Here is a 22,874-nt window from a genome sequence, read left to right as displayed (position 1 = left end):
AATCCGTGCGATAGAGAAAGGTGGCTATAATGAAAGCGTTTAATAGTCATCGCCCATTTCGCCCTTCCACAAATAAAAAGTGGATCTTATTTGTGGAAGGGCGAAATGGGCGGTGACTTCATTATAGCCATCTTTCTCTATCGCACGGATTTCTATGACTTTCTTTATCGCTCTCACGTAACGGCCGATGAACCATGGGGACTTTCCGACCCTGTATATCTTATAAATATCAGTAATTAAATCAATTGTTAATGCGCGAAGACGGAAAATGTAAGATATTTGCACTAAATTTGCAATAACTTTGGTTAAACTTAATCTTTTTTTAATTTTCAAAAAAGTATATATTTGTTATGAGAAAACGTAACTATTAACGTATAACAAATTGTACTAGCTTACAAAAATAAACTTTTTACAGAAATTTAAACATTTAATTTGTTAATAACAATTGAACTGACCACTTTCAGGCTTTGCGACCAAGGTTTTTGGATTCAGGAGGTCAAAATACATAAGGATAAGTTGTTTTCAGCCGTGGCACTCTGATTGGTCACGCAACCCTATATGACTCCTAGACTAAAAGGACCCCACAGAATCCTTATGGAAAGTAGCTTTTAGTTATTTTTTTTTTTTAATTTTCTTTGTGATAGCAAGGATCAAAAATCTCAATGGCCATAAAGTCTGAAGAGGTCTATGCACCTCTAGCGCTGCATAGTATTATATGTTTTCTTCCGGTTCCAAGTCAGTTTTTCAAATAAAATAGTGTATTTTTATTGGGGATTTCGATTCAACATAAAAACTATGAAATTTTTGTCTAAAGCATTTTTTTTTATAAAGTGCGTTTTTTAACCCCTAAATGACTTTGAAGTTAGCCTCGTGCCGATACCCGTGAAAGCTCTTTTACCTTCAGAAAACAAATTTTCATGAAAAAAAGTCATCATGCCCAATATTAAACAAATACATTCTCTCAGGGTTATTTTCGACTTCCAGTTTCCACCGAAAGTGGCCTAATCTGACCGAACGATTTATAATGGTAAGCTATACTATAAAAGGAATAAAGAAAGCCGTTGGGGAAAAAATATATGAGAACGCTGTACAGTTGAAAGCTGAACATTGTTGTATATGGTTTTTGGTTATTTAACTTAAAAATAGTATTGCCATCAGGTGTGGAACAAGGCTAGTTCACCTTTTTAGAATAAAACCAATTAAGTAATGTGGATGGCTTGCGTAAAAAAGATTGAAGTAGACTTTGAGACCGGAGTAAAAAGTTTACACCAAACCTTAAAGACGCAATGCATGAAGCTATTTATGAAGATTTTATAAGTTCAGAATACTGCGGAAACGTAGCAAGACAATATGAAAAGATTCAATTAGAATTTCAGGGTATCTTCTTAAGATTTAAAAGTTTTTGGGTAGGCACTTCGCTAACAAAATTTTGGGCAGTGGAGATGAAGAAAGTGATAGTAAAATCAATAAAAATGAAAACAATATCTAAATTTTACACATTTCTAATAAAAGTGTTCATTAAGGTTTAAGTAGTTTTATTTCTTTTACTTATACAGGGTATCTCAAAATTAATGCAACATTTGGTCACAGATTTTCAAGACAAATTAGTTACAGCTCCCTGAAATCCGCCCCTAAGAATAATCTTTTTTTTATATCTCAGAACTCTGTTGTACGAGAATCATTAAATTTGGTACACAGGGGTTTTATGACATGTGGAATCTGATAGTGCTACTCTTTTTTGCGAGAAACCACCTTAAGAAACTTTTTCGTGGGGCCCCTTATCTTTGGAGCCAAAAAAATTTGGTCGCATATTTATTTCTTAAAAATTATTAATCCGTTAGAAAGCCATTAAATTTAGAATTTTTTTTGTCTCTTGATACTTTTTTCATAAAACACAATGTTTTCGAGAAAAAATTCAAAATGTGATCGAATGCATATTGTGATTCGCTATTTTCCTCAAAAACATTGCGTTTTACGAAAAAAAATATCAAAAGACAAAAAAGTTTCTAAATTCAATGGCTTTCTAGCTAATTAATAATTTTAAAAAAATTCAAATTTGCGACCAAATTTTTTTGGTTCCAAAGACAAGGGGGCCCACGAAAAAGTGTCTTAAGGGGGTTTCTCGCCAAAAATCGTAGCAATGTCAGATTCCACATATCATAAAACTTCTGTGTACCAAATTTAGTGATTCTCGTACAAAAGGGTTATGAGATATAAAAAAAACTTCTTAGGGGCAGATTTCAGGGGGCTGTAACTCCGAAAGAGGGGGCCACATGGCAAAAAGAAAAAATACGGATCCCCTAAATTTATCTTAAGAATCTATGATCGAATTTTGTTGCATTAATTTCGGAACACCCTGTAAAACCTATGCAGGTTTTAAAGAAAGCCTACTTGTTTTTGGATAACCAAATGAGGAAGTTTCAAAATATAGATACATTTTTCTATCAGGCTAAGATTCTTCGCACGATTATAATGTTAATTAATTAAATGTATTCTTTAAAATTCATAAACCTGTTAGACTAAGAAATAAAAAATTATACAACAAAGTATAAAAGGCAACTGTTTTGTTTAAGGATTTCATATTAACATCCTTTCTAAAATTTTTACTAGTTTAGAAGCTGTATATGATCTTTATTTTGTAGAAATCGGAATAGAAAATTTGACAAAGTTTGATTTGACAAGTTAAACACTTTTCTCATTGTTATTAAAACTAATTTAATTAGGCATTAACATTATAATAATGCGATGAATCTTACCATGATAGAAAAATGGACTATTTTTTGAAAAATCCTTATTTTGTATACATTGTGACGTTATCACTTCCTTTGTCGGCGGCGAAGTACGTCGGTCACTATGACGTCTGAGCGGCGGTTACTTCGTGTGCCAGTTTTTGTTTATAGTGCAGTACTTCAGGCTACAATGAAGTCACGGTCTGTCCAGGGGTCTAGAGAGAGTTAGACTACAAGGAATAAAGATCACAAGCTGGACTTTTGGACTTTTTGGAAGGAAGTAAAAATTTTACTTCATTCCAACCGCGACCTTGTCACTAGTGGTGTCAGTTACGGAATGGACTGCTCGCTGTGATGGATCGATGTAAAATGGCCTTCCATTCCAATTCAATTTAACTGCCAAGCTTCTAGGGCGAGCGGTGGCGGCTGAGCAGTCTTCACAAGCTGCCGGACTGGACTGCTCGCTGCGACGCGACGGGTCGACGTTGACTGATTTTAGGTTCCTACTGCTAGACGGGCTAAGTATGCCAGCGCATATTTCGCGCCTTGTCGGATTAATGCGGTAAAATAAAATTGGAAAATAACAACTAGGGGTGTCTTAGAAACCCGTTTGAATATCGGTCGGTCAGTAACTAATGTATTATTTTTTGAAAAATCCTTATTTTGTATATTTTGTGCAACGTTATCACTTCGTTTGTCGGTGGCGAAGTGCGTCGGTCAATATGACGCCTGAGCGGTGGTTACCTCGGGCGCCAGTTTCTGTTTATAGTGCAGAAACACCACTACTCAGGCAGCTACATTGAGGACACAGTCTATCCAGGGGTCTAGAAATCGGAAAATAACATCTCGGGGTGTCTCAGAACCCTGTTCGAAAATCACTTCGTTGCTATTTATTTATTAACTAAAAAAGGTCGATCAACCAGAAATTACAAACATTATTTAACACTTCCTAAAAATAATGTATAGCTGATTCTTTTAGATTTTTTATTATTTACAAACAAGAAGTATAATATTCATTACATGCTCAATAAAACATATGAGCAAATTATTACGTATACTCTGACATACACTAACGAGAAAAGATGATACTTAAATGGAACGTAAAGGTAAATAGGTAAATGCTACCAATAGAATCAAATAACTATTTACGTATTTGTAAATTAATAAAACATAGTGCCAAGAAAGCAGACTTTGAATTCAAAATATCGGAAGTAATAGGGTACCTATATCGAGAAAATTATTACGCTAATATTAAATTGAAAAACTATTTCTTGTATATCTTGTAATACTGCTGAGTAAATGGAAATCAGATCCTAGTAGGGAATAATATTGTTACAGTGAAATTATTGTTAGAGAATTTTGATGCTTAAAAGAATACCAGACACAATCAGTTTTCCAGTAAAAAAAAAATAATATTCATTGCAATGCGTTTTAATGAAGAGGAAACGGTGATTGGAGAGAAATATATCAATTATTTTATTTTATATAATAATTTTAATAACAAATTTTACCTAGTTTTTAAATATTTTTCTAAACTAATACTTTTATGTAATATTGTTAATTATAACTAATTAATTAATAAACATTTTTGCTACTTTTTCTGTATTACTTTCCTGTTACAGTTTCCACATTCGTTACATTTAATCACTTACAGAGCTGTGAACAACTATTTCTGGTTCTTTTCACATACCACAGATTCGTGGATTCTAGAAATTTTGATGTGAGTGTTTTTTAAAACGCACAACTACAAAATTGATGTATGGTGATAACATCCATTCATAACTTTTCCTCTTTCGAGCAATAATGACAACAATTTTTTTATTTGATAGGTGATACAATTTGGAAGTTTTTGGGACTCTTATAGAATTTTGATTAACAAAGGACTGGTAATCACTGATTTTGTAGGTAGACTGTAATTTCAGTTTGATCTGTATATTGTTGTATTAGATACTTTTTTGTTTGACGTCAACTTTTGCCAGAAATCCCAATGATACAATTTTTCATAACTTTTCAACCCCCCAAATCAATCCTCCGCCGCCCCTGCTCACGCATTTATTTTTTTTTAGGTTTATTATGAGCCCTTTTACCATTTCCACTTATAAAAGCCTAGGTAACATTTTTTTTTCTCCAAGTGTAATTTGGTTGAACTATAAGGCATTGTGCCTGCCAATTCTTAATGAGTGTTTACTACGGTAAGATATACCACAACATGTTACTTAGATATGGATACAAACATAAGACTAATTATTTACAACATGCCTAATTTTATGAGTGTTTACTATGATAGGTATTATAAAAACTGTTCACAACGACTATAGTTGTTTCTACAATTAAAGTTAATTCGGCGAAGAAAGTTAAAGGACAGACTTTGCAGTTCGTAAGGGCCATTTTTAAAACAGTTATTGTATTTTGGATATGTTTCCACAACTCAGAATCTTTGGTTCAGATACTGCCGGACATTTACAGTAAAATGTGGTGGAGCGCCATCATGCATAAGCCATATTATGTTAGCACTGAGTAATAACGGCACATCTTCCAATACCTCAGATTTTGCAAAAATTCTAAATAAAATTCCCCATTCAGTCTATTGGGTAGAATAACAGGGCCAATAATAATAATGCTATCCCAATCAAGATCAAACTGAAATTACAGTCAACCTACAAAATCAGAGCACTTTGTTAAGTATATGGCTGGCAAGATAATGTATACATTTAACAAATATTTATTTGTACCCAAACCGCTCATTTAATTAAAATTCTACAAGAGGCCCAAAAACTTCCAAATGGTATCACCTATCAAATAAAAAATAGTTGTTATTATTGCCAAAAGAGGAAAAGTTATGAACGGATATTATCACCATACTTCAATGTTATAGAAGTTGTATAACACCAAAATTTGTAGATTGAAAGCAAAAGTCCACACCAAAAATAGTCAAAATCGAATAATACATATTCGGGTTATTTACAAAATTCAAAAAAAATTTACGAACTTTGAGGCGATCTAGCAACCATACGAAGTGATTTCGGATATAGGTGAATTAACTTAAATCTGTCTATTTTGAGTCCATGAATCTGTGGTCTTCCGTTGTACACGTTATTCTGGGACACCCTGTACTGAAGCAATAAATAAAAATTTGATAAAACGAGACACGTCAAACCGAAACTAAAATGACAGAATTTAAGAAGTAGATCTTCTAAAGTGATGTCTTAAAACAATATAGGCTGATAAAATCGTTTATCAAAATTTCAAAACAGTCTGTTAAACCGTTCTGGAAATGTTAAGATAATACTAATTTTTATGAAGTTCAACACCATCTTTGTAAGGAGGCATTTTGAAATAAAGATCTATTTGATAAATTATTTTGTTTTGGCGAGATGTTTCGCTTAATTTTTACACCTAATTATGACTCACCCTATATATAATAAGTAGTCATATGTCAATCACTTAACTATAGTGATTAAAAAGGTTACAGCCTTTTTCCTTACAAGTTTATTCCCATAGGTTATCTACCCTTATACCAAGTGTAAAGAAGGATATAAAAGTATTTATACAGTGTGTATCACGAAGAGGGTCCAGTAGGATTATCGCAAAAAGTAGTCAAAATTGAAATCTAAAATAGAAAAATCTACGAGTACGGTGGGTTTATTTAAAGCATCGCCCTTTTTAATTTAATATACTGAATTATTGTTTTTGATGAAAGTATAACGATAATAAAAATTACAGTTCATTAATCAGACACCGTTTATTATTCAATTTGTTAGTGCATCAAGTCCACCGTACATTTTTCTGTAAAATCAATAATTTCCAATTTACACAAGAACTGTTAACTTTGGATATAGGATGTAGGGAACTATATTTTAAAGTAAATTTAATTCTGCATCCATTAATGTCATATTATACAGGGTGTATCATTTGAAATTTTTGAATAAATCCAACTCCGCCACAATATTGGCGCCACACGTTTTTAAACACTCTGTATTTTTGACATAAATTCCATTGCTTTTAAATTATCCATGCCAAATTTCATTAATAAATAAAGCAAAATGTCGGAGTTATTCTATTTTCAAAAATGACTTACATCGCTCAATTTTTTTTGGAAAATTAATAACTTGAAAACTGTCACATTTTGGCCCATAGTACCTTATATGAAAACAGTCTAGAATTTGCCGTAGAAATGAAAAATGCATAAATATACATAGTGTTCTATTTGAAATACAGAGCTGATGATGACTTCCGGTATAACCGGAAGTGCGAGAAAGTGAACACTATTTTCATTGAATAGATCTATTTGATAAACCCCTGTATACAAGTCTTCAGACTTCAATTCTGACTAATCCTACTGGGCCATGTTCGTGATACACTCTGTATACACAGATCAATTTTTTTTCAAGAGCAGTAACTTTTGGAGTACAATGCAGTAATGAAAAAGTCTCTCTCGATTTTATAAGCTCTCGTTAGTGGTTGAGTAATCTCATCTTTATGAAATTAACATCTTAATTTTTGTACATATTATATAACTGCAAATAGATTAGTATGAAATTTTTTAATGCGTGGTTCAGTTGTTTTTAAAAATTCAGAAATATATTTTCTATTTATCTATGAAATTTTCTTAAAGAAGTAGGTAAACTTTAACAACTATGAGGCACATGAGAAAATGTTGGGAGGTATCTTTCAAATAATACTGAAAGAGGATTACAAAAAATAAAAAAAAAATAAAAAACCTTAATTTTTATATTATTTCATAATAATGCAAACTTCACTTTCCACTACCCATTTCAGTTTCTATAAAACGTATCTTGTAATGTGATGTGATAAAAATACGTACCAAAAAATTTGAAAAAAAAAACAACCTGAATTCTGTAATGGAATATTTTAGTGTATGAAGTTTTTGGTTACCACTTCCAATATTTTGGATTGAATAGGAGACACATTGTATTATTAAAATTCATTTATGGAAACAAAATTTGAATTAGTTTATTTTCCTCAGAAAATTTCAGATATTTTCTAATAAAACGAAATATCATGTATGCCTGGTCATAATATGCCTGCATAAATTCACGTGTCAATTTTTTAAAATTAAATAGGTAAAATTTATATTGTACGTCTTTGAATGATGATCTGTAGGTAGGCTTTGAATGATTAATTAAACTACCTTTTGGACACACATCGACGAGACGGACACTAGACGATTGTCAAACGTCTCGCACGACGTCCGCTCTTAAATAAAAATAAAAATTTAATTCAGATTCCGGTTTAATTCAGTCTCAAATCAACATGACTAGCGAGAGACGGACACGGAACATATCAGCATTCCGTACACGGTAATGAGTCGATGAGTTTTGTTTAATTTTTCCCGTGTTCGTCTACTGTGTGGTGGACAGTTGTATGCCAACGTCGTCGGATGGTCGGTAATTTTTATCTCTTCTACATTTTTCTTCTAACGCTAATGCTAATAGTGTATTGGAAACAGATAAATCCCGTAGGACACTCATCTCGCATCCGTCCCGTGCCCATCTCGTCAATATGTGACCTATAAAATGAGATTAAATATACAGGGTGTATCTAAATAACACCGAAAAAATTCAAGGGGCGATTCTCCGATGAAAATTAATAGGGGTCTTTGGTATAAAATTTTTTGAAAAAACCCTCCCCTGAAAAGTTACGCCCCTCCTAAAATTACAAAAAAAAATTGTTTTTCTTTTTTATCTTCCACGTACATCAAGCTAAAGAAACCAAACTTGGTGAACATTATCTGTCAATAAAACTACACTTTTTGAATTTTTTTCAACCCTGAACTATTTTTGTAAGGGGTTGAAATAATCAACCCCTATGACATTTTTTCTTATAATTTTTTTTTCGATAAAATTTTTTCCTTTTAAAAAATATGTCTAAAAAACCCCATTCATTTACTAACTTTTTGATCTCTTCAAGTTTCTTCGAAAAGTTAAGGATTTATGACAAAAAAAAATAAATGTATTGTAATGTATTTTTAAAAAGATGAGCTGTTTAACGCGAGTGTATTTTGCCGAAAGATCTAGTGGCCTGTTCTTTACAATGGAATCCGTAGAAACAAATGTCAATGTCATTTATTGTCATATTAAATAACATTTTATTAAAAAACACTCAACCAAATAGTTGACCTATGATTCTACTAGGCTAAGAAGTTTGGAACTTAGACTAAAAGTGAACAAATGATGAATAATGTTATAACAGTAACAAAAAATAAAAATCTGTCGGATATTGACAATACAATCTACAAAAAATGTTGAAAATGATTGCCTTCAGCTTCAATACAAGCATCTACTCTTGTTCTCATAGAATTGCGTATGCGTTCAAATATTCCTGGTGAATTTTTTATCGTTTCACACCCTGCTACAATGCGGTTTCGCAAATCATTGATATCTTCAACTGGCCTTGAGTAGATCAAAGATTTCAGATATCCCCATATGCAAAAATCCAAAGGATTAAGGTCAGGGGAGCGGGCTGGCCAATTTACATATCCTCCTCGACCTATCCATCGATTGGCATACACCTCATCCAAGTGACGTCTTGCACGTATACTAAAGTGGGCTGGTGCACCGTCGTGCATAAACCATAAACGTTGCCTAATTTGAATGGGAACTTCTTCAAGAATAATAGGTAATTCTTCGAGAAGATGACAATATGAGTCACCATCTAATCGTCGTGGAAGAAAATAGGGACCAATTAAATGATCGTCGATAATTCCGAGCCACACATTTAATGAAAATTGATACTGATGATTTCCTTCAAAAAAGTCATGAGGATTTTCCTCAGCCCAAATATGATTGTTACGAAAATTTCTAATACAGTCTCTTGAGAAATTCGCCTCGTCAGTAAATAAAATATTTCTTAAGAACTGCGGCGCTTGGCCGATCATATTAATAAGCCATTGACAAAAAACCACACGTGGTAAAAAATCTCGAATCAGTAACGACTGCACCCGTTGGAGATGATAGGGATATAACTGTTGTTCTTTTAAAATTCTAAAAACTACCGAATGGCTTACATTTAGGACACGAGCTATTTTCCTGGTACTAGTTTCTGGGGATTCCTCAATTAAATTAAGTACGGCTTCATCGACAGCTTCAGTTCTAACTTCTCGGCTACGGCCACAGTCATGACTTCTCTTTTCAAATTTTCCAAGTTCCCGCAAGCGTTGGTGAATATTTGTGAACGTAGTATGGTGGGGTAATCTACGCTCTGGGTACTGTTCAGCATAAAGTCTTTGCGCTTCCAATGCATTACCGTTAGCATACCCATATGTAAAATGCATATCTGCCATTTCTAAATTCGAATAGTTAACCATATTTTCGGTTTATTAACTAATATTTTCTACACAAAATCATGAAACTTGTGAAATAGTAAGAAACAGTAACAATAAATGACATTGACATTTGTTTCTACGGATTCCATTGTAAAGAACAGGCCACTAGATCTTTCGGCAAAATACACTCGCGTTAAACAGCTCATCTTTTTAAAAATACATTACAATACATTTTTTTTTTTTTGTCATAAATCCTTAACTTTTCGAAGAAACTTGAAGAGATCAAAAAGTTAGTAAATGAATGGGGTTTTTTAGACATATTTTTTAAAAGGAAAAAATTTTATCGAAAAAAAAATTATAAGAAAAAATGTCATAGGGGTTGATTATTTCAACCCCTTACAAAAATAGTTCAGGGTTGAAAAAAATTCAAAAAGTGTAGTTTTATTGACAGATAATGTTCACCAAGTTTGGTTTCTTTAGCTTGATGTACGTGGAAGATAAAAAAGAAAAACAATTTTTTTTTGTAATTTTAGGAGGGGCGTAACTTTTCAGGGGAGGGTTTTTTCAAAAAATTTTATACCAAAGACCCCTATTAATTTTCATCGGACAATCGCCCCTTGAATTTTTTCGGTGTTATTTAGATACACCCTGTATATTTTTTAAATTTTTGTGGTGGGGTTTTGTACTGTGATGAGATTAAATTACTGAAATAAAACGTTTCAGGAAACATCTGTAAAGGTCCTGTAGGTGTTGGATATACTTGTTATTGTGCCCCCTTCTTCAAGAATTTGAAAATTCGAATGGAGAGAGATAAAAGAGAATTTCAAAGAGCTCAAGTCAAACTAGACCAACGGGTATCTAATTTAGAGCATCTCATTCAACGGAATCTTCAGAGAACTAAGAAGAGAAAATGCTCGTTTACTAGGTGTAGGAGTTTGGAAATGTTGGACACCTTTGATAAACCATCGATGCATACTGCGAGGTAAAGTCTTTTTACCTTCAACTTTGTACATTCAGATTGACTGAAAATAATTCTTAATTAATACACCGTACATCTTTTAATTGTGTATAAGCATATTACGAAATATATAGTAATACTAGAAAGATAGATAAGTCAACATGCGCCGACTTGATCTTTCACTCGAACCTGATGTTGGATCGTCTTGCACAGCGCACTCCATGTCTAATTTCACGAGACATCTCGTTGGTAAATACATTACAGTATATATTTTTTTTATCAAAATGTTTCATCGTAAATACAAAAAGAAATAAAAATGTATGTTCCGAATACGATTAGAATCCGGTTTCATTTTGTAAAACGTATATAAGTTTTCCATAATAAAAGTTTAATAAACAGTAAAATAAAATAAAAAATCAGGTCTCGGATTGGATCCCGTAATATCCTGATGAATTTAGGTTGGTTGGTGGAACTTTTCACTTTCAACAATAGTTCTGAATATTTCAATTAACAAACCAAAATAAGTCGCAGATGACAAAAAACTGCCTGAACAGACCAGACAACATGCCCATGTGCAAAATTCGTTTTGACTTTCCACAAATACTACAGTCAAATTAGAGTTTGAACGTGAAAAAATTATTAGTAGACATTTTATTGCACTTTATGACGGGGAAGAAGAATTATAATATCAAAAAAGTAACTCGAAAGAAGTGAAGCTAAGTTGACAAATTGCAAATAAGTTGCAAAATTACGTGTTTTTTTTACTTTTTTTTACTGTTCATGAAAATCTAGATGACATATCGGAAAAGTTAATGTTTTATGTTATAGGCAATTAAATTACCTGCAATTTAACATAGACTAGGCGGTATCTGTTTTGGTTTGGGTGAATCGTATATCCACGGAGATTTTTGGCTTTTTGACTTTCGAATATCACTAGAAATGAAATTTTTTTTATGCTGTCACCGAACTTGAGACTTTGCATTAAATCTAATGTAAAATAAATATAAAATCATCGTAGACAGCGAAAACACAGCGACATCGCTGTCATCAGTCATCAATTAAATTAAGATAGTGACAGACGCATAATTACGAATCCACTACTGACTCTCAGGCCACAGTAAACCAAATCTCTGACTATTATTTTAGTATCAAACCATTTTAGAAAGTTTCTGTGATTTTTTTTTACAAAAAAAAACAGCAATACTAAGTTCTACGCCTTCCTAGGAGTCTCACTAGCCGCGGCTTCGAAAAAATCGGGTAACAAGAATCTACTAGGAAACGGAGGCGTAGACATGGCGCCCAACGTGGGGTCTCGAGTGGACAAGCGCGCCCACAAGGACCTCACAACCAGGTATCGATATGGAAAATAGCTATCCACCTCCAATTTAACAATGCCATTCAGAAATAGACAGTTAATCTTTTGGACCGGCACAACATTCCACTCCAAGGCAGGAACCACCCACAACTGAAGAACGTCTCATTGATGCATTTACGGCAGGCGTACGCAACATGCTACAGCCGGAAACAAGGCCGACACCTCGCCACACCTTTTGCGGCGGAATCACGAAGTGTCCGGCAACGTTCTTCGCGCTCTGATGCGTGGACACCAACGCCGGAGATGGGATCAATACCTGCCCCAAGCACTACCCGTACTCCGGACAAGACTGCAATAACAACGACCAGAACGAGCTGTCATCCCAGATCTTCAACAAGATTTCCAAACCAGTGTCTACAAACGAGACGACGAAATAACATCCACCGAATTCCAGGTCAGCGCACGAGTCGTGGTGAAGACTCATCCGACGAATCGAGAAGCTTTCGCCCCGGTCTGGACTGGCCCCGCCAGAGTACTACAATGTTTGGGAGACGTTACCTACGAAATCGGGCGACACAGCGCTCGAACTCAACTCCACCACATAGACGACCTCCGCCCAGCGCACCAGGGTAATGATGACATCGAACTAAGCGATGACGAGTCCGAAGACGACGACCAAGTCTCAGGGGACCACCACCAACCACAACCTCCACAACCAGGCCAGCCAGCTACCAGAGACCAACAATGTCAAGGTGACATGCCGCTCCCGATCGAGCCACCACAGCCAGGTCCAAGCCGCAGACAGCCTAAGCCAAGGTCCACCGCAGCAGACGCAGATTCATTAGGTCAGAGCGATCATCAGCTCTCCTGCAGCAGCCAAAGCCGAGCCAACAGCGAGTCCAGACACCTAGGCCACAGCTTAATACAGCTGGAAGAGTCCGTGTCGTAGCCTTTGATGTGGCGGTCGAGAACCAAGCGAGACGGAATCGTGCTAACTCTCAGATTAAGCGGAATTGTCGGGGCTGAATTAAAATAATTTTTATTATTGAAATAAAATATTCAGTTTCTACCTGACAGAACCGTAGTAGGTAATTTTAATAATATGAAATTTGAATTAGAATATTACGTGGTATGACATTAAAAGTAGAAAATAGGTATTTTAGATAGGTAATAGGTTTTGTAGTTGGAGTAAATACGGATTATTAAAAGAAAACTTGAAGAGTAATTAAAATTCCTTGTTGTAAGTTCCTGTTTACTGACGTAATCCTTAGAGAAGAAAATGGTTAAAATCGTGGTTTTTTCGAACAAAAAATCGTTAATATCTCGAAAACGGTAGATTTTAGAGAAAAGTTGCATATGAACATTTTTGTTCAGGATACCCCAAAAAGCATATAAAAATGTATTTCGAGCGAAAAAATCGAAAATTACGAATTTGTTTAAAAAAAAATTGTTTAAACAATTTTTGACCATTAGTAACGTCTGGCAACATGCGGATATGATTCAAGGGTCATTTTTTTAGTAAGATTATGAAAAAAAATTCGAATGAGAATCATGTTCCTGGCGGGAGCAACGATAAAGCCTGGACTAATACTTATACATATTATAAAACATACCTACAATATAATATACAAAAAAATATAATAACACAATATATAGTATTAAAAATATAATCATTACAGATTTCTCCATTATTATAAGTTTATTTTTTGAATATTCCTAAAACTTTTGGTTTATAGTTTATAACGTATAATAAATTCTAACCCTTAAATATAACCTAAGTACAAATTCTTTCGGAAAAGAATGACACGAATGACTAAAAGGTAGTCTTTTAATTAATTCAAGAAATGTGCTACAAATGTTATTTTTTGTGGATAATTGTTCAAAATTATCTTGAAATATATTTTCAGTGTTACAAATGAGCTCAACAAAGTTATCGTTTGGCATTTGCAATTGTCCAAATAAGGTATCTTCATTTTCATTATTATATAAAATAAAAATAAATCAACGAAATTATACCCACTCCTATGATTGCAATTCTTAATACCCGTTGTCGTTACTCGCCTCAACGAACGCCAAAGCCGTCTTTTCCGCTGGAAGGCGGGGCATAAACGCTGCGTGGCGGAATCGACGCTAACCGTTCCCGCCAAGACAGTTGGGGAGCTGTATAAGCTGTGCCTAGGCCACCACATGGCCCTGGTAACAAACCCAAACCAGACGACCTATACTACACCATAGCAGCAGCCCAGAGAGAACAAGACTAGAGAGGACCACCGTTCCCGAGCCGCTGTCCCAACCGACCCAGAGTCCATGCCAGAGCAGCGAGCCGACAACAGAGCACCATCAAATCAGGGCGATTTACGTTCTAGTTGCCGTGCCAGCTGTCCAAGTTCAACCAAAAAATCACGAATCCAGTCCCAGTGCAACCACGAGGCCGCAGATCCGGAGCAGAATGCCTGATCCAACCGTCAGCCGAGCCAAGTAACAAATACCCTAGAGGTATTCGCGAGTGAAAGTAACAAATATTCCCCAGAGACAGAAAAGAGACTGCATTTTTTTCCCATTACAACATTTACTTTTAAATAACGTTTTGCAAACGTTCATTTTTCGCACTGGGTGCACATTGATTTCCATTTTTCATGTAAACATTACATTTCTTAGTTCCAATTAAAACTAGGCCCAACAGTCAGTAAAGTCGATTCGCACGAAGGAGGGAGGTGTCACCGAACTCGAGACTGTGCATTAAATCTAATGTAAAATAAATATAAAATCATCGTAAACAGCGAAAACACAGCGACATCGCTGTCATCAGTCATCAATTAAATTAAGATAGTGACAGACGCATAATTACGAATCCACTACTGACTCTCGGGCCATGGTAAACTAAATCTCTGACTATTATTTTAGTATCAAACCATTTTAGAAAGTTTCTGTGATTTTTTTTTACAAAAAAAATTACAGCAATACTAAGTTCTACGCCTTCCTAGGAGTCTCACTAGCCGCGGCTTCGAAAAAATCGGGTAACAAGAATCTACTAGGAAACGGAGGTGTAGACAATACGCATAGAAAAAAACGTGGGCTTAACTTTTGGCGGCACAATATGTTTAAAAAATTCGAAAAATGTCATATTTTTCTTCCTATTCAATTATGTATCTTTTCAAGAGTTGATTTTAGGCGAAAATGGAAGAGGAAAAAAATGTTTGTAATTAAAATTTTTACAAAATATGACTAGTTACAAATCATGGGTATTATTGTAAAAATCGAAAAAAATTGCCAAAAGCGAGGTTAAAAAACATTACAGTAGGGTATTTTTACCGTTTGGGAGTCTCTCCCCTCCACTTTCTGGCTTAGGATAACCTTGAGGCCGAAGGCCGATGGCGTTGGTGTATGGATGACCTTGAGGCTGAAAGCCGAAAGTGATGTAGGTTGGTGACTTTCATTTGACCTTTGCATTGCAGTTAACCTTGAAATTAGATTTGTATGGTATCTGAGAGAGGAGGGATTTTACACTTGAGGCCGAAGGCCGATGACGTTGGTGTATGGATGACCTTGAGGCTGAAAGCCGAAAGTGACGTAGGTTGGTGACTTTCATTTGACCTTTGCATTGCAGTTAACCTTGAAATTATATTTGTATGCTATATGAGAGAGGAGGAGTTTTTTACATGAGAAGATGACATTCATTTGACTTTGGCATTGCCGTTAACCTTGAAATTAAATTTGTGTAGTAAGTGTGGTGTGAATAAGGAAGATTGTTTATGACCTTCATTTGTCTTAGGTTTTAAACGTTGCAGTTAACCTTGAAATTAAATTTGAAATATGTCTATCGGTGTGGATAAGTGTCTTATGAGGGTGTGGCGACCTTGAGCTAGTTCAAAAGAAAAAATATCACACTATGTGACGTCATTCGCTTGATTTATGTTTAAATAATGCATTTAACCTTGAAATTAAATAGTTGTTTTAATGTTGTGTATACATTGTGACGTGGTGCATTTGCAGTGTATTTTCTATATAAGAGAGGAGATCAGAGTGAAGAATTACATTTCGTTGTGTGCCAACCCTGCAGAACTATTACAATTCCTAAAATATTCTGCTTCCCTCGTATGCCTGCCCTCGTATAAATAGTCACATATTTGGCGGGCAAAAGAATAACTGACGAAACGATCAATAAATAGCCACGCCTACTTAAAATGTCGGTTAAATTAAAGTTTAAATGTTTCTATATATAATATAACATTCAAAGGACAATTAAGATATTTTACGAGTATTGCCTTGAACGAATACCAATGCTAAACTATTCAACGAACGATCTGAAATAATCCATGAGAGGAAAAACGCGCGAGAAGCACATGCTGACTTAACCTTGAAACAACATGTACTTCGATACCAAATAATAATAAAATGTTTGAATGCATAACCTTGAACAGATTGCGATCAATATCACGCCTACGTTTGGCGCTAAAATAAAATAACTATTCAATGAACGATCTCAAATAATCCATGAGAGGAAACCTTGAGGCCGAAGGCCGATAACGTTGGTATATGGATGACCTTGAGGCTGAAAGCCGAAGGTGACGTAGGTTGGTGACTTTCATTTGACCTTTGCATTACAGTTAACCTTGAAATTAGATTTGTATGCTATATGAGAGAGGAGTTTTACATGAGAAGATAACATTCATTTGACTTTGGCATTGCCGTTAACCTTGAAAATTAATTTTGAAATATGTCTATCGGTGTGGATAAGAATCTTATGAGGGTGTGGCGACCTTGAGCTAGTTCAAAAGACGAAAAAATATCACATTATGTGACGTCATTCGCTTGATTTACGTTTAAATAATGCATTTAACCTTGAAATTAAATAGTTGTTCTAATTTTGTGTATACATTGTGACGTGGCGCATTTGCAGTGTATTTTCTATATAAGAGAGGAGATCAGAGTGAAGAATTACATTTCGTTGTGTGCCAACCCTGCAGAACTATTACAATTCCTAAAATATTCTGCTGCCCTCGTATGCCTGCCCTCGTATACATAGTCACATATTTGGCAGGTAAAAGAATAACTGACGAAACGATCAATAAATAGCCACGCCTACTTAAAATGTCGGTTAAATTAAAGTTTAAATGTTTCTATATATATAATATAACATTCAAAGGACAATTAAGATATTTTACGAGTATTGCCTTGAACGAATACCAATGCTAAACTATTCAACGAACGATCTCAAATAATCCACGAGAGGAAAAACGCGCGAGAAGCACATGCTGACTTAACCTTGAAACAACATGTACTTCGATACCAAAAAATAAAATTCTAATGTTTGAATGCATAACCTTGAACAGATTGCGATCAATATCACGCATACGTTTGGAGCTAAAATAAAATAACTATTCAACGAACGATCTCAAATAATCCATGAGAGGAAACCTTGAGGCCGAAGGCCGATGACGTTGGTATATGGATGACATTGAGGCTGAAAGCCGAAAGTGACGTAGGTTGGTGACTTTCATTTGACTTTGGCATTGCTGTTAACCTTCAAATTAAATTTGAAATATGTCTATCGGTGTGGATAAGTATCTTATGAGGGTGTGACGACCTTGAGCTAGTTCAAAAGACGAAAAAATATCACATTATGTGACGTCATTCGATTGATTTGCCTTTAAACAGGGCATTTAACCTTGAAATTAAATAGTTGTTCTAATTTTGTGTATACATTGTGACGTGGTGCATTTGCAGTGTATTTTCAATATATGAGAGGAGATTAGAGTGAAGAATTACATTTCGTTTTGTCCAGCCCTGCAGTGAGTGTCTACAATAGTGTAAATTTTGTGTAAAAAAATTTTTTTAAGTGAGAACAATTATTATTGTATTTATTGCTAACTAGATATTACAGGGAATTATAATATAAAAATGGCATTATCAATTGATGAATTAAATAAAATAAATAGTAATATTAACGGTGAATTCAACGATATTATGCGAAGGTCAGTTTCCTCGTTGGAAATTGATACACAATATCCGATAAAAAAACTATCTTTTGTCAATACACGTTTTGGAAAGTCCATTTTAGCTATATTGTTTGATGAAAAGTGTAATTTAAATTTCAAGTGTTTTTTACCAAAGAGGGTTACAGAACACATAACAGAAGATATTTTGAATAAAATGAATTCCTCTTGGGAACAATATACGATAACTTATTTAGGTCAAAGTGAGCCTGCATTTAAAGATGGTAAATGTAAAGCGTTGTTAAAATTTGGAATTGTCATTTAATTTTTGTTTATTTAATTTAAATAAAAAAATATATATCTAGTAGTAACAAATATGTTTTATATATAGAGTATATTCTAGTCAATATAAGTAATTTACACTATTTAGTCAGTATAATAATATAAGGTGGCTTCTCTGTTAATGTTTTATAATTCCAATAGGTAATAAATAATTTTTTAATCTTATTACTATAATACCCGTTTTCATATTTTTTTTTTTTTATTTATAGAACAACTATTGAAAATGTGGATGCATTATGCTAGTCAAAATTGGACCGATGCTGAGGACCTCCAGTCAGCCGTAAAGAGATTGATGAACGAGCTAGATTGTGTGGCAATAGATTGTCTTCACGCATCTAATTATGACATGAATTACTGCTTCTCTGAAGAAAAAATTAAACAGTTGGAGGAGGATTATGAAAAACATCGCCGTGGTGCATCATTATGTAGTAATTATTTAAGTGAAAATATAAATTTGGATAATTTTTGTGTGAAAATGGTGGAGATAGGACTAAAACAATTTGTTATTTCTAATTTGTTGGATTATCTACCATATGCAACTGTTGTAAAATACAAATTAGCAGCTCAAGAAAATAATGCTGGTAATGAAGATGATATATAACATATCATTAAATTTTTATGTAATTTATATATTATCTTAAAATTGTATAATATTATATATCTAATATTAACAAATTTTATTGTATTAACTATTTGTCTATTATTGTAATGTGGAATAAACAACATAAATATAAATATATTTAAACTTTTATTGTTGTCTTATTTGTTAAATGAGAGGAGAAAAAAGTATACAAATAGCATAATTAACCTTGAAATGACATTTGTCTAATGTTAAATAGGAAGAAATGATACATGAGGAGATGACCTTCAGTTGACATATTTAAATGCTATTTTTAAATATTTCGTTATAGTGTGACAATAGCTCTAAGTTCATAAGTTTGTATCGAATTTATAGAATTCAGGATGTAAAAAGAGAAAAGAAATAAATATATATTAAAATAATAGTTAATATATAGTTCTACAAAGTGTTTGTTTGTAAATAATAATGCATAAATAAGTAACTATTACAATTCCTAAAATATTCTGCTGTCATCGTATACTGCCCTCGTATACATAGTCCTCTATTTAGCGGATGAAACAAGAACTAAGGAAACGATCAATAAAATAGCCACACCTACTTAAAATGTCGGTTAAAATAATATTCAAATATATAATATAACCTTCAAATGACACTAGAAGCGATCGATATTTTATAAACCACGCCTACACGACAAAAAATTCAAATATTTCATGGCCTTGAACGAATACAATACATTCAACGGACGAACAAAAATAATCAATGAGAGGAAAAACGCTCGAAAAGGCATATGACTCACTTAACCTTGAAACCATTAATAAATGTTTTTACCAACGCGTTATTACATATAAGTTTTTAGAATGTATACAATATTTTATGTTGCACTACATAATAAAACTTTTTACAGTGCCATTACATATAATGCGGATATTGTTTACTGGGATTTTAATTCAAATGTTTGTCACATGCAGCCCGACAAATAATTTTGCGCCTTGTGCATTAGAAATAATCAATTTACAAGCACCAGTTATGGGTTATTGTTAAAATAATTTCAAATGTATCTGGTACATGAATTTTCAAAGAAGATGGCGTAGGGTGGTGATTTTCATTTGACTTTTGCATTGCAGTTAACAATGAAATTAGATTTGTATGGTATGTGAGAGATGAGGAATATTATATGAGAAGATGACCTTCATTGAAATATGTCTATTTAACTGATGCCCACGTATACACATCCATCTATTGAACGGACGAATGAGTAACTAACGAAACGATCAATAAAATAACCGCGCCTATTTATGTCGGCGGTTAAAATAAAATTCAAAATATTTTTCACAGCTTAACCTTGAACATACTGCGATCGATATTTATGTCACGCATACGTTCGCCGCTAAAATAAAATTTAAATATGGCGCTGTTGTTATCGGTTTGTTATGTAACTAAATCTTCAAGAGAAACGATCAATACTTTTGCTCATGCCTACTACGATTCGAGCTAAATAATATTTCAAACATCAATCATCATCATTTGCTGGTGTTTTAAAAACGTTGCAGTTAACCATGAAATTAAATTTGTTTGGCGCGAATGATACATACAGCATGTTATTTGACCTTGATTTTAAATATATTCCGTTAAATGTTAGAGATAAATATTGCTTGAGAATGTCACCTTGAGAATTTTGCTTTGATATTGAGGTGATATTGGAATGAATACAACGCATGCTTGAACAGCTGTATATATAAGGAATGGACTATGTATGAAATTCATTTGTGAATAACGATCTCAGAGTGATATATACTAAAAAAAAAAGGAAATATGCTTTTGTGCGGTACCTGTGGTAAAACCTTTACGCGTAGTGACAACTTGCGTCGCTATGAAAGGGAATCTTGTACTCCCAGTGAACCTATGGCGAAACGGTTGAAATTACAACATGATGAGCAATCAGCGAGCAATCAAACAATNTGCTCGCTTATGTCTTAATACTCGTAATGATAGTTAAAGTGCTTAGGCAGTTGTCCTGTAACACAAACCGTACCTTTGTGATAATAAACCTTTACGAATATATGTTGGTGTTTATTAAAACCCCGAAGACAGAACAAGGTGTATTTACTCTGTCTTTGTTTTATAAAATAAAACCATATATCCCCTCTAAAAAAGTTAGTAGCCAGCGCCTTCCGGTCAATATTAAAAATAGATGTATACAACGTAGGTATTCCTTATGACGATCACATATTTTTGGCCACAACTACGTTTAGTTATTTTTTTTCGATCGAACCGGGGTATGTTATACTACAATACCTACATCAAATATCACGAAATAGATAACTACATTTATATGTGTCAGAGATACATTGACTTGAATTTGAATTAAAGTCCAAAGTAAAAATTTCGGTCATACTAAGTTACTGATGTTTCTAAAACAAAATATCAAGACGAAATTCAAAACGTTTCAAATAGTTACAGTTCTTTTATTTCCCAATGGTACTATATTTAAATTAGCTTGAAAATGTAAATCTATTGCTTCACTTTTTTCTGTAATAATATTTATATAGAAAGGGGCTAAATGTTGCACCCTCTTTATGTGATGAGTACCTGAGCATGCGCAGTCACCATCATTAAGGAAAAAGTGGTGCTGCAATCTGCTTCCCTCAGGTCTTGTGACGCATTGGACATGCTGTTAGTAGCAAAGTTTAATAGGGCTAGGGTTAGTACATACTAACGGCTATAATCTTTCTGATGTCCTGAGGTGATAAAAATTCTATCCCCAGAAATTTGATTTATCACTATTAAGCATTCATAGTATCAAAGAATGTATATATAATCTTCGTGTCTGTATAATCTGTACTTTATGCCAGTCCTCAGTCAAAACCTAAAAAGCTGCAACATTACCAAATTGGGAAAGGAGCGACGATTTATAATGTTCCATAAACAAAAAAAAAAGAATGTATACACATGTAAATATATTTATTTTTCTTTATGAATTACTTTGGTTTACTTCTCCCATTTGGAGATCACAATAAAACATCGATATCACCAAAATTTTTGGACGATATAGAAATAGAAAAAAAAAGACACTGTGCTTGCTACCAAATATATGTAAATAAATGATTGGTGTACTTACATAAAAGAATTTAAAACATTATTATACTTTGTTTGAAAAGCAACACTCTTATTCCGTCCTTAATAATTACTAAAGGTATCCTCTAAATTAAGGTTATTACGAAAACCTACAGCAAGTATTCCGTTCTTGACATCCTAACCTGGTTCTACTTCTTTTGTGAAAAATATAATTTTTAAAAATGCTACCATTTGTAAAAAGATATAAAACCTAAACTCGTTTCACTTCTTACTTTTGCGGAAGCAGATGGAGTATAAACAATTTGGAAAATATAAAAGTTTCAAATCAAAATGATAACTGAAAGAGAAATTTCAGAAATATCTTTTGTCGAACTCTATAGTAAAAAACAGTATTTTTCTAATATTTTCTTTATTATAAAATGAACCGGAATTGTGCATTATTACAACATTGTTCTTCGAAACGGAAATGTTGACCTAGGCATAACAAAATATATGTGTACATATGTATGTACGTGTATGCCTGTATATATGATATATAGTATAGTCTATATGATATACATATAGAATGTGGTATATGGTGTATGATATATAATATGTAATATATAATGTATGATACATAATAAGTAATATATGGTCAATAATAAAGGAAAACTG

General features: G+C 33.6%; 1 protein-coding gene across 1 annotated transcript in view; it reads left to right on the top strand.

Moving 5' to 3' along the window:
- The window catches only part of LOC108911301, a 66,902-nt gene that overhangs the window by 5,751 nt on the left and 38,277 nt on the right, over nt 1-22,874 (top strand). The window contains exon 3 of the mRNA XM_018716206.2: nt 10,738-10,996. Coding sequence (XP_018571722.1) covers nt 10,738-10,996 — 259 coding nt within the window. The remainder of the gene's footprint in view (nt 1-10,737; nt 10,997-22,874) is intronic.

Source organism: Anoplophora glabripennis, unplaced genomic scaffold (genome assembly GCF_000390285.2).
Source record: "Anoplophora glabripennis isolate ALB-LARVAE unplaced genomic scaffold, Agla_2.0 scaffold904, whole genome shotgun sequence".
Lineage (NCBI taxonomy): Eukaryota > Metazoa > Arthropoda > Insecta > Coleoptera > Cerambycidae > Anoplophora > Anoplophora glabripennis.
This window is presented reverse-complemented; position numbering and strand designations above follow the sequence as displayed.